Consider the following 12,665-nt stretch of genomic DNA (forward strand, 5'->3'; position numbering starts at 1 on the left):
AGAGAAGCCTTTTCTTTTGCTGGGCGGTGCTCCCTGACTGTTCAATATACTGTTATCTTGAGAGCTGGGGTTTTTAGGAAGCGTGAAGAGTTCTTGAAAGAAAGGGAGAACATGGCTGTAAAGAAGCTGCAAGATACAGGACCAGGCTTTTATAAGGATCCTTGAACCCTGGCCTAGACCCATCCATGTCTCCAGAATTCATAACAGAGAGAGTCTCAAAATGGGGACTGAGGACGGGCAAATAAACCTTGTCCATCAGCTGTCAAAACAGCGTTATCTTAGGCTTTCCACTGTGGTGCTGATAGAAAATAACCTTGGCTTTCAATTCAAAAAGAGAACCAGCAGCATAGATTTAAGAGACGGTGATGCACTCCTTTCCCATTTGGCGCTTGTGCAAACTTTAACAAAGAAACTACAATATGTATGTACCTTAACCAGTCATAACTCATGTGATATACTTGTGTTTTGAAGTAGAGAAGGTGCCGTATAAAGTAATCCTTATGAGGGATGCAGCACAAGAAGCAGACAGGATATGGCACAACCTCAGTTCATTGCTTCTGTAAAAAGGTTTTGGAAGTAGTGTGTCCGCAGTAGAATTATATATATGGTACAACCCCAAAAGTAGGGCAGCTGGAAAAGATTAGTAGGGTTGTGATTGTGGGAATGAAGCAAAGTTATAACCAAAGGAATATGGTTTGTGTGTGTTCGGTAATATAATATCTACTTCTGAGCTGTTGAGACGACATAAAGAATTGGTCTATAATGTCTTGAAATGGGACATAGGAAGTTTCCTTGCACCAGATGAAATCATTAGTCTGTTTAGCTAGTACACTTCAGCAGTTCTCCAGAGTATCCAGCAGCTGTGTTTCCAGAGCTTCTTGGAGATATTGGCAGATTGAACCTTAGACTATCTACATACAAAACATGCTCTTTCCCACAGAGCTGCAACCTGTTGTTCTTGGTGTATGCCTCTAAGCCATTTTTGACTTATGGCAACCCTAAAGTGAACCTAACAGGATTTTCTTGGCAAGTTTCTTCAGAGAGGGTTTGCCATTGCCATCCTCTGAGGCTGAGAGAGCATGACTTCCCCAAGGTCATGCAGTGGGTTTTTATGCTCAAGCAGGGAATTGAACCCTGATCTCCAGAGCTGCAGTCCAGATTAGCAGAATCTTTGGTTGTCCAGGGAGAGGTCCTTTCCTAGCCCTTCTCACTGTATGTCTGATTGAAGCCGGATACTACTCTCCCTCGGATACTACAAGCAGGTTGGAGCACTGTATTTCACAGTAATTATTTCCCTTGATATGTCTTTTGCTTGGCATGTGTGGTTCTGTGCCTTCAACTTTCTTTTGACCAAAACTATGTGAGTGTTTGAGCAACAGAGCCTTCACATAACTATGTAGACAAGCCAATTTTTCTTGCTCTTGGATGTATTTAGAAGTTCAGATAAGGCAGTCTTCCATATTTCTAGAAGGTGGTGGTGACAGTATGGGAAGTAGGGCACCCTCAGCAAAAGTGTGCTATGGTTGCAGAGGTGTTACCATAGTTGCGGAACAGTCTTTGGTGATATTAATTAATTTGGCACAGTTCCCATGTGAATTCTAAGTGAAGAGCTTGCAAATCCACATGCCTAATAGTGGCCACCCTCAGTGTGAAAACACTGGAGGTTAGATTTGTAATGGCATGCTGTATAACTCACATTCATTTTAAAATGTGTACATCCATCTAATGAGGTATGGGATTAAATACCCTTTTGCAAGCTCACTCCCTTAGCCACATCTTTCATTGGTGGTGGAGATGGTAACAGTTGGGAAACTCTTGTGAGGCTTCGGCACAGTGCATTGCTTTTATGGCTCAGAGCAGCACCATTTTGGGACTGACTGACTGGAGCAAAGGGTTGGAGCATGTGGCAGTGGGGGAGAAGCATCAGCAAAAAGGAGCTTTCAAATTTGGGACCCTGCTTAAGCTTTGTGAGCTTTGTTGGGACTTGTCTGGCAGGTTGGAGTTGCTCTGCTGCTCCTGTTTTCTTTCATAGGACTGGCTGAGAGAAGAGGTAACAGAAGAAATAATGTTTGTACATGTCTGTGGGGGACACTTGAAGCTGTGTGGGAAAGACATGTCTTGGGTGAAGGAGTATCTGGGGTTGGTTTTTGGAAAGAGAGTGGCTGTTTTTGAATTTGCAGTAGGACAGTAGACCTAATATCAAGAAATATACATGGGGGGGAACTAGGGTTGTTGCCCAAGATTAAAGGGGTGGTAGCTGAAAGTTTGGGGACCACTGCATTAAATTTAATGCTTGTGAAATGAGTTGTGTGTAGGCTTATTTTAACTTCATTTTGTAATTCTCTGACAACGTAGAGAATTGTTGTCTATTCAGAAATGCATTCCATCAAGTTAAATTCATAGGTGGAGATGGATGTTCTGTCAAGGTTCATTTTGTATTGGTCCTCATTTCTCCAGTGCTAAGTTTGTTCTGTCACAGCTACAGACATTTTTAGTTTGCAATTTTTTTAAATTCACACTTTATATTCATTAGAGCAGGGTACAAATACACTAAATTAATAAATAAACATATGTATTGTTATGTGCATTTTTAAAAATACAGTGGACCCTTGTCATCCGCTGGGGTTTGGTTCCAAGATCCTCCATGGATAACAAAATCCGTGGATGCTCAGGTCCCATTAAATATAATCATAGCAAAATGGTGTCTCTTATAAAAAAAATGGAAAATCAAGGTTTGATAATTGAAATTTATACTTTTTTTGAACATTTTCAAACCATGGATGCTTGAATCCATGTATACAAAATCTATGTAGAAAAAGGGCTGACTGTATATATATTTTAAGTGGTTTTTTTAAAAATAAATGAAATATTTTCATGGTCATTTAAGAAAAAGAAATAACTTGCATATATGTACACATTTTTGTGCAAGTTTTGTGGACTACATCAGAAACTTTGGAATTTAAATTCAGAGGGCAAACTGTGTTCCAGGATATGTGTTTGTTTAGGAAGTTTGGATTTGGTAAACTTGAAAAGATAAACTATCTGGGCTAGTGTTGAGAGAAAAATCTGTGTGATGATGTTCTGTTACCACTCATCTTGGACAACGTACGCATAGGCACCTGTGATTCAGCACAAAAATAGATTTTGGCTTCTTTTTAAAATGATGGTTGGATGTGGACCACTGATGAATGGCAGCTTTCAAGTCTTGCAATTCCCAATTGCATTGTGGTCTGGGCTTTGACAGGGCCATTCTAAGACATCCAGGTTCTTCTCTTTAAACCAGTCCAGTGTGTTACCCTAAATGTGTGAGGCTAGTAGAGCTTCCACTTGCAGTTGCAATCTACTTGAATTAATTTGGTGACACACTCAACTTGGCTATGCAAGAGATGTGATGTGCAGGATCCATCATCAGCTATACGAGTGCTCGCTATGGAGATCCCAGACATGAGGGAACTGGACATATGTTTGTTAAGAAAAATAAAAAGTGGCATACACACTAAAGTAACACATTCAGATCGCAGCATACAGAGCTAACAAATACAGAGAATTGGAAGGGAACAATGGAAACTGAGGGTTGGTTGAGGCAAAAAATACCTTTTTTGAAGACAAAGGTCCATGGAAAACCAGGAAGAATGGGGGCTCAAGGCTTGAGTGTGTGGGTTTCAGGAGAAGACGGGAACAAAGGACTCAGACAAAAGCCTGAGGATGACAGTCATGCTTTTGGGGAAAGCAGGCTGCCACAATTGTAGCAAAAGGGTATCATTTTGGGGGGTTATATTTATATCCTTAATCCATGAGTGTTCTGTGGGGAAACAAAAGTTTGATTCCTTCTGATGGAACCTCAGAAGGGTTTGTTTGAATGTTTGGAAAAATGAGAAGTTTTAATTGTGATCGATGGTGCTTCCTGGACTTTACAACACTTAGACAAGATCTGGATTCCCAAAACTAAGAAGACAGGTATGGAGTACTGAGGGATACATAAAAGATAAAAAAGGGTTTTGGTCTTGTTTGCTCTCACAGAACTCATCCATAGGTTGTTTCCTGTCAGAAATCCAGAGTAAGGGGGGGAGGTGCAGCTGTGCTCTTTTTTGTGAGCTTCCTCCTCATGCCATTCCTTATGACTGTGGTTACATGCAATTCACATATCCCCAATGTCCAGTGCCATGTTGATCATCTTCTATCACATCTACTCATGCTTGTCCATATCAGATGATACTTGAATTGATAAATACATTAGGATATGTCCAAAGCATTACAAGTGTTACTTTGGATGTGTGTTTAAGATCATTGTCCTGTTGGAGGATGAATGTCCACCCCAGTCCCAGGCCCTCTTGCAGAAATGAATCAGGCTTTCCAGTAGAATTTATTTGTAATTAGACCCATCAACCATCTTGCTTCCAATCCTGACCAGACTGTCAGTATCTTTTGAGGAAAAGAATCCCCATAACAAGATGCTGCTACTCCAGTGCTTCACCACAGTGATGATGTTCTCAGGGCAGTGAGCATTATTGGTTTTGTGCCACACATAACATTTTGCAGGAAGATCAGAAAAGTTGATTTTGATCTCATCCGAGCAAAGAAACTTCTTCATGTCTTCCATGCCTCCTGCATATCTTTTGGCCAACTCCAAACAGGATTTGACATGCATTTGTTTCAGCAATGACTTTGTTCTCGCTATTTTTCCATGAAGCCCTGCTTTGTGGAACATACAAGTATGATAGCCTCATGTATCCCTTCTTTCTGCTTCAGCAGAAGTGGGACCCTTTGAAGGCACCTGTCTAACTGCCACTACCTTTTGGTTTTAATTCTTGCACAGCAACACAATGGGATATGGCTGGGATTCTTCTGTACTGTGCTTCCCATCTTTGATGCTGCAGAGCTAGTTATACTGGATGGCCCTTGTGGCCTCTTCCAGCTCTGATCTCCCACCACCAAGTGAGGAGATGAAACCAAGCAAAGGCACGTAAGGGAGTGTGTGAGAGAAGAAGTACTTTAAAAAGGAAAGGGATTATTCTAAGCGGGAAATCTCCATTAGCAAAAGATGTCTCTCTTCATGAAAGGGCACCTTTCCTTTCGGGCAAACAGGAAATTGTCAAGTTACAGACTAGTCTAGATCATTTTCAGCCAACTCAATAAAGTAATCAAAACTTCTTGATGTGACTAGTTAATACATTCTCCTGTTCTACTCACACCTAACTGGAATCATGAGTGCTTGATGTTCATGTTTCTGTCCAGTGTCAACCATCTTCCCCTGGGATGGGACAGGAGCCCCTGCCCCAGGTATCCCTTTGTTCTTGTTTCTTAGATTATCTCACTTCGTAGTCACCCAAGGCTTTTATAACCTCTGCTGAGAAGGATCTTAAAGGTTCACACTTCTGTCTAACTAGCCATTTCATGGGGCAGTTGTTCTCTTGTCATGATTCTGAGCCTTATCGAAATGTAACTTAACTTCACCACATCATTAACTCTGTTATTAGGGAATAAAGACTATTCCCTCAGCTGTCCCGCCCTGATAATAGGAACAGCCCCATTATCACAACAGGTGACAGATGTCCAATGGATGGGTTCACCCATCTCAGCTGCACATCCCTCCAGTTCCTTCAGAATTACAATAAGCCTTGTGGTTACTTCTCTGACACTCCTCATCTAGTCACTGTGTTTTAGTGGACAGCCTTCTCTAGGGTTTGTTGCAGTTGATCAATATTCTTTTGATTGTATAATAATGAATTTAACAATTTCTGAAGAATGTTCATCTTTTGCGACTTCTTAAAAAAAAAAACAACCCTGGTTGATGTTTTTGCACAGCTTCATCCTGGAGTTGCTTTGATAGTTCCTTTGGCTTGGTTCTGCTGTTTGAGTATGCTCTCCAGCTATGTGGCCTTCCAGAAACAGGGGCATTTAATTAGAGATCATGTGACATTGGACTTGTACACAGGTAGACTTCATTCAGCTACCTGTGTGACTTCTGGAAGTAGTGGGTTGCACCAGAGCTTGTTTAGGCATGCCACAACAAAGGCAGTGAATGCTTTTGTCACCAACACAGGACTGTTTGTTTTGTTTATTTGATTTTGGTGTCACAATAAAGCACCTTCAGTGTTGAATATGTTGTGTACATCACATAGTAACAGTACCTATAAAATTTCACTTCCCGTTTGTAATAGCACTACATAAAGTGGAAAGGGCATGTGTATTTGTGTGTGCATATGTGTGTGTGAGAGAATAGTTCACTGCAAAGTGTTGCACCTAGCATGAATGCTTCTCTTTCCTTAAAGCTATTTTCCCTCTTACAGTATCCAGAAGGCATTTGTACTGTCTTTTCAGGAATCATGCTATAGCAACAGTTATTGTCCTAAAGAGTATGCTGAAAACAATTCTAGCAAAATGAGAAACAGATATTAAAATCTTGTTTGAAATCTTGAATATTCATTTTTGGAAGGATCTTTTGTAGATGATTGTATTAACAAAAAGCGAAGTGCCATTTTATATGGGTTAGTTGCACCTTCCTTCTATGCTACTTTGACCTTTGGTGCCCCAAAGAGCAGCAAAACATTTGTAGAAAAAACCAATGCCAGTCCATCTGTGCTAGGATTGACTTTGTTAAGTAATGACAGCTGCAATTATTATTTTGATTACAATGATAACATGAAATGCCTTGTTACTAAAAAAACCCAAAAAGCATTACATCAGTTGCAGTCCAGTGTGTTTGCTGTTTGAAACTGCTGAGTTTACAGCATATGAACTGTGTAGCAAATGCATTGTTATTAAAAAATAAAATATAAATTATAGTCTTCAACTATTGTTCTTACATATAGGCTTTAATAGATAATGAACTTTCTATTTGGTTTTTCTTAACTCTTGACAAAAAATTAGGCTAGCATTTCCCCCCACATTTTATATTTAACTTGGAATCCTAAATACATCTACCAAAGAGTATACTTGAGATAGTGGGAATAACCTTTAAATAGACACGCACTGTACTGTACATATTTTCATTATCTTAATAACAAGCCAAATGTTATATGCAGCTCTGAGTAACATTAGCCAGATATTTTTTCCATTTCATATCATGAAGGTATCTTCACCTTCAAAGGTGATTTGGAGCACAGAAAAGTTCTACATGGGGACTGATGCCAAACTCATCTTTACCCTCACTAGCCTTTTCTGTCAGAAACTTACTCATCCCACAGTCTTTTCTTGTCTTCTTGGCTTCAGCTGTACAATTACCTCAAAAAAGAGGTTCTGGAAGCTAGATGTAGGACCTGTAGCTTGCAAGGCAGAGATTTCAGGAGAAAAATAATTGACACAGGAAGGATTAAGTACTCTTTTATTTACCATAGCCTTTTCATGCTCTTTTTCAAGGTGTATAGTACAAGGGAGAAGTATCAAGATAATGTTACAGACAACTGTGGCGTAGCACCTAGTTTGGCTCAAACTATAAGGGTCTAATGTAGACGTTGATGTTACCTGATACCAGTAATTCAGAGTTATTCTGTTTAACTTTTCTTTAAGGACTGTATTAAAAATGTTTGCCAGAATCATATTGCTGTACACAGTTAGAGTAGACCCAGTGCATCAGTGGGATTTATGTACCATTGGTGAACAGTTGATTCAGTGAGTCTACTTTAGTTGGGACTAATAAGACTGAGACATTTGAAGGGTAAGGGGTGTGTAAGAAGGTGGAAAAGACAACAGAAGTCATCTATTTTAAATCTGATCCTAACCAGTAGTGATGACCTAGTTAATGAGGTGAAAGTGGCAGGATTCTTAGGTGCAAATGACCCTGTTCTCCTGGAGTTTGCTATACAGTGGAAAGGGCAAGGCAAGCAAGGTCAGACATGCACTCTAGACTTTAAGAAACAGAAACACTGGGTGTGTTCTCATGGTAAGGGATACTAGACAAGAAGCTAGTTAGTTCATGATGGATGGGAGTTTCTCAAAAGTGAAATAGTGAAAGCACAATTCCTGCCAATTCCAATGAAGAGGAAAAATGGGAGGTGTCTTCTGTAGTTTCCAAAGCCAAAACCCTTGTTGTTCCTGAGGGTTGCCCAGCCCACAGAAAATTGTTTTGACTGCATTTGGGAGAAGGGGGTGCAAAAGCTCTGCTGCATGAACAGACTTTTGGTTGTGCAATTTTGGAAAGTGCATATAAGTGTACATATTCATAAAATAAAAGCATGTCCCAAGAATTTATGTTAAGGATTTATTAAACCTCATGATTTTGAATTCTGAAACTATTATACAGCCAATGAGATTTAGAAGGGGTTGCATACTTTCTAAACCAACAAATCCAGTGTATTGTTTTAGAATGGGATGTTTCCTTACTTTATATTGCCACCTGATAACCGTTGTCCCCAGAGAGCAGGAATGACCTGCTGTAATGTTATGTACTTCTTGCTCTCATCATATACAGTGGGCCTTTGGGGATTTGCTCTAGGACCCGCCATGGATACCAAAATCCTTGGATGCTCAAGTCCCATTATGTACAATGGCACAGTAAAATGGTCTCCCTTATATAAAATGGTAAAGTCATGGTTTGCTTTTTGGAAACATATTTTCAAAATATTTTCAAGCCGTGGGTAGTGGAATTTGTGGGTGCAAAATCAATGGGTATGCAGGGCCAACTGTAGTTGAATGAACCTATTCTTTGATATCCAGCTGCTAAGTTATTTTCAACAAAAATGAGGAGAACATAGGATAACATGTCATGAGCTGTGCTCTGTTCTTAATGAAAAATACAACTTCTGCTTCAAGGTTCTAATTTTTTTATGTATCTGCCTCTGATATTGGCATGTTTTGGTTTCCATTAGGCTGTATACATCACCAAAGAAGAAAGCTACTCCAGTGCAAAAATCCATTAGTCCATTAGTTTGGTGCAGACAAATACTGGATTACCCAACGCCAGATATTGAATGTGCCAAAAAGTCATTGATTCACAGGCTTGAACAGACAATGTCAGGTGAGTATGCGAGTCAGTGTTTACGTTCATATATTATACAAAAGCAAAATTTAATTTGGAAAAAAAAAGTTACTAGGTAATTTTCAGTCCAGTCTACTTCAGCATGAATATTAAAAATCTGGGGAATGTAAGTGCTTAACTATGTATTATACATATTGCATCTCTAAATTGTAACTAAGATTTTGGAATGGAAGTTCTATGGGATAGTCCTGAGGAAGCATAATTTCATAGTAAACAAATCTCTGTGTAGCAAATGGAATGGTGTAACATATGACTGTGATGTCAGTGTTCTTTTTAGTCAACCAGAAGTACACAGGCGAGGCAGCTGCCCACATAGATTAATCTCTGTTCATGCTCTTTGAAGTAATACTCAGTCACAACTTTTTAATAAAAACTGTTCTCATTTAGGCAAGGTAAGGTACTGAAATAGAATATATTAGAGAAGATGAGCTAATATCTTATGTCCAGATATGTAATCAGGAACAGAAATTTAAAAGAAAAAAATGATGGAATTAGAGAGAACCTGTGGTCTCATCAGAGTTAGGTGTTTCAGTAATTTTAAACAACACTCTGAAGGCTGCTGTTACTTTACTAGTTTTTCACAATAGATTTTTAGATAGTAAGAAAGGTAAAGATAAAAAGCTAAATGTCCATATTAACTATAAGTATAAAATTTGTTTGAGATGAGAACTCTCAAGAGTTTACATTTTCCCAGCAGAGAGGGTCCTGTCCTCCTGTAATTTGGGTTTAGCTCCTCCTATTTGCTCCTGTAGGCAGGGACAATAAACAAAAGACCGGCCCCTATATAGGGAGGAGCTAGCCCCCCTGAGCCTCAGTCTTGTTCCTGCCTATGCTCCTAGCAGGATGTTCTCTTCGAGCTAAGCCCTTCTTTCCTTATGAGGTACTTACTTTCTCATTACCTCTAACCTCTTAGGTCTTGTCCACTTTGTGAAATTTAATTGCTTTTTTCTTTAATGCCATAACTAATCATATTTGAAGCACTAAGCTCACTAGTTTTATTACTTTTGTTTCACTGAGCTGAGGATAGGTTGAACTCAGAGCATGACTAAGCTAGGGCAGAGAGAGAGAGAGAGAGAGAGATTCATACATGGTTGTTTCTGGTTGCAGAGGCAATGCATGGCCTTCAGTCTATTGATACCATATAAATTCAGTGGATGGAAACTGGCATACAATGGGCTCTTTCCTTACATGGGAGATCTGTTCCGGAACCACCCCCACCTCCCGGTGTAAGGCAAAAAGCGCTTATGCTCGAGCCCCATTGGATAGCTGTGTGTGTGTGCCGCACATGCACATGGCATTCTCCTTTTTGCCGCACAGCTTCAGCGTAAGCTGAAAGCCGCATATAGTGCGCCCAAGTAAGGTGTGGGCACACTGTACATCATTTTGGTCTGTCTTGACATTGTACTGCATTGGTGATGATTGGCATGACATAGGTTCTCACCTTTGATTTTCTTACCTTTGAAACCTTTGGAAGATAGTTGACTGCAGAGCACGACAAGACTCCTTTGCATGTCTAGCTGAGGGTTTATGCAAGTAGAAGCAGGCTTCTTCAAATGAATCTAAATGGATAGGGACTCCCTTCACTAAATCCACAAATTGTGAGTCCGGAGAGCTGAGAGATGTCGCTGCATTGAGCCCCTTCCATAATTTACTGAGTAGGGTCCATTCCATGATCTGTTGTTTTCTTCAGTAGAACACATCTTTTCTGCTATGATTTAGTGCTAGAGGTATAAGCGTATGGCATTGTGAGCTGTACTAAGGCGATGAAGAGATGTAAAGCATAAGTTTTAGCTTTGTTTCTATGAGTGGTATATTCTGGACCTCAACCTTATACCCACTGAGGAAGAACATCAATTTCAGTGGAACCAAAGCTTCTGAAACAATATGTGTTTGAATTAAACACTGATAAAGAATATAAATTAGACCCTGTAGAAACAGGAGTCAATCATGATGCAATGTCTTCTTGAGTCAATCAAAAGCTAATGAGCTAGTGAGGTGAAATGGGAGAGCTTAGAATACATTTGGTTGCTGTGAGTGGGTTGTATTAGTGCTGCCAGTCTTGAGATGGTCAAATATACTTTTCCCCTTGGCTGTGTTTCTCCACTTTCATTGCATCTTCTCTGCACATAATTCTCACATGTACTCCAAATTATACTCCAAATTTACTGATGTCATTATTTTTCTGTAATGCTCTGTACATTTGGGCTTCCAGTAAGCAAAAATTTAGATCTACTGTTGATTGCTGTTGACTGCCCTCAACTTGATCTCGGCCTATGGCAACCCTGTGGATGAGACATCTCCAAGACCCCTGTCCTCCTCGCTCAACTCCTACAAACTCATACCCGTGACCTCCTTAATAGAGTTCATTCATCTAGCGTGTGGCCTTTCTCTCTCTCCTTCCCTCCACTTTTCCTAGCATTATTGTTTTTTCCAGTGAGTCCTCCCTTCTCATGATATGCCTGAAGGACGACAGCCTACTGTCATCTTGGCTTCCAGGGAGATCTCTAGTTTGATTTGATATAGGACCCATTTGTCTTTTTGGCTGTCCATGATATCCTCAGCACTCTTCTCCAGCACCACATCTCAAATGAATTTGATTTTCTTCCTATCTCACATCCATAAATGGTAATAGGAAATACAGTGGCTTGTAGGATTCTAACTTTTGTGCTGAGTTGTATATCTTTGCATTTTAGAATATTTTCTAGTTCTTTCATTTCTTTTCTCGCTCTTTCTAGTTCTTCAGATTTCAGAAAATCTATAGAATCATGCAAATACCAATTAGGAACAAGAAAACCCCGTAGCATAAGAGGAAATAAAAAAGTTAAGGGTAAAGGTAGTCCCTTGACATGCATTTCTACTTGTAACTGACTGTAGAGGGCACTGCTCATCTCTGTTACTAAGCTGAAGAGCCAGCATTGTCCAGGGACTGCTCTGACGGTCATGTGGCCAGCATGACTGCATCGAACGCTGTTACCTTCCCACCAAAGTGGTACCTATTTATCTACTTGTATTTGCATGTTTTCAAACAGCTAGGTTGGCAGAAGCTGGGATTAGTGACAGGAGCTTACTTCATCTTGCAACACTCGGGCTTCAAACTACCAACCTTCTGATCTTCCGATACATAAATGATTATAAATTCTGGACAGTCCAGAGTTCTTCATTAAAGGAATACATGTGATTAAATGCCATGAAGTTAAAGTCTGATTTTAAGTAAACAATGTTTGAATTAATTTTTTTTCTTTTTAAACATAGCCCTCAAGAGACATAGCCTCTATAACAATCCATTCAGCACGGTCAATTATGCAAACTCCTGTAGTTCAAATGCAGGCAGCCCCTACAACAGTAGCTTCAACTCTCCTTCTTCCACACCAGTGAAGCCTCCTTTAGTAAAACAGCTCATACTTCCTGGCAACTCAGGTAAGATCAGATCTTAAGTTGCAAGTGATAAGCATGAAAAAGAACTATGAATAATTTGATTTCTTACAAGACTTGTATGTTGACATGGCTGTTTAGAGAGAAAAATTATTTGCATATTTGTATAGCTACATATAATACATTTTTTTCTATTAGTGAAATCAGTATATTTTCCCTTTGATAGTAAACTAAATTATGTTTGGATCCAATTAATAGAGTAGAGCCTAAAGACTGTAACTGGGCAGATAGTGCTAATGGATAGCATAAATAATAG

At 39.6% G+C, this 12,665-nt stretch overlaps 1 protein-coding gene across 3 annotated transcripts in view; it reads left to right on the forward strand.

Moving 5' to 3' along the window:
* The window catches only part of SLAIN2 (SLAIN motif family member 2), a 47,137-nt gene that overhangs the window by 1,912 nt on the left and 32,560 nt on the right, over nucleotides 1-12,665 (forward strand). For all 3 annotated transcript variants that reach the window (XM_042467909.1, XM_042467911.1, XM_042467910.1), the window contains exons 2-3: nucleotides 8,808-8,956; nucleotides 12,230-12,394. In XM_042467909.1, the coding sequence (XP_042323843.1) occupies nucleotides 8,808-8,956; nucleotides 12,230-12,394 (314 nt within the window). The remainder of the gene's footprint in view (nucleotides 1-8,807; nucleotides 8,957-12,229; nucleotides 12,395-12,665) is intronic.

This window comes from Sceloporus undulatus, chromosome 5 (assembly GCF_019175285.1).
Source record: "Sceloporus undulatus isolate JIND9_A2432 ecotype Alabama chromosome 5, SceUnd_v1.1, whole genome shotgun sequence".
NCBI classification, from domain to species: Eukaryota; Metazoa; Chordata; class Lepidosauria; order Squamata; family Phrynosomatidae; genus Sceloporus; species Sceloporus undulatus.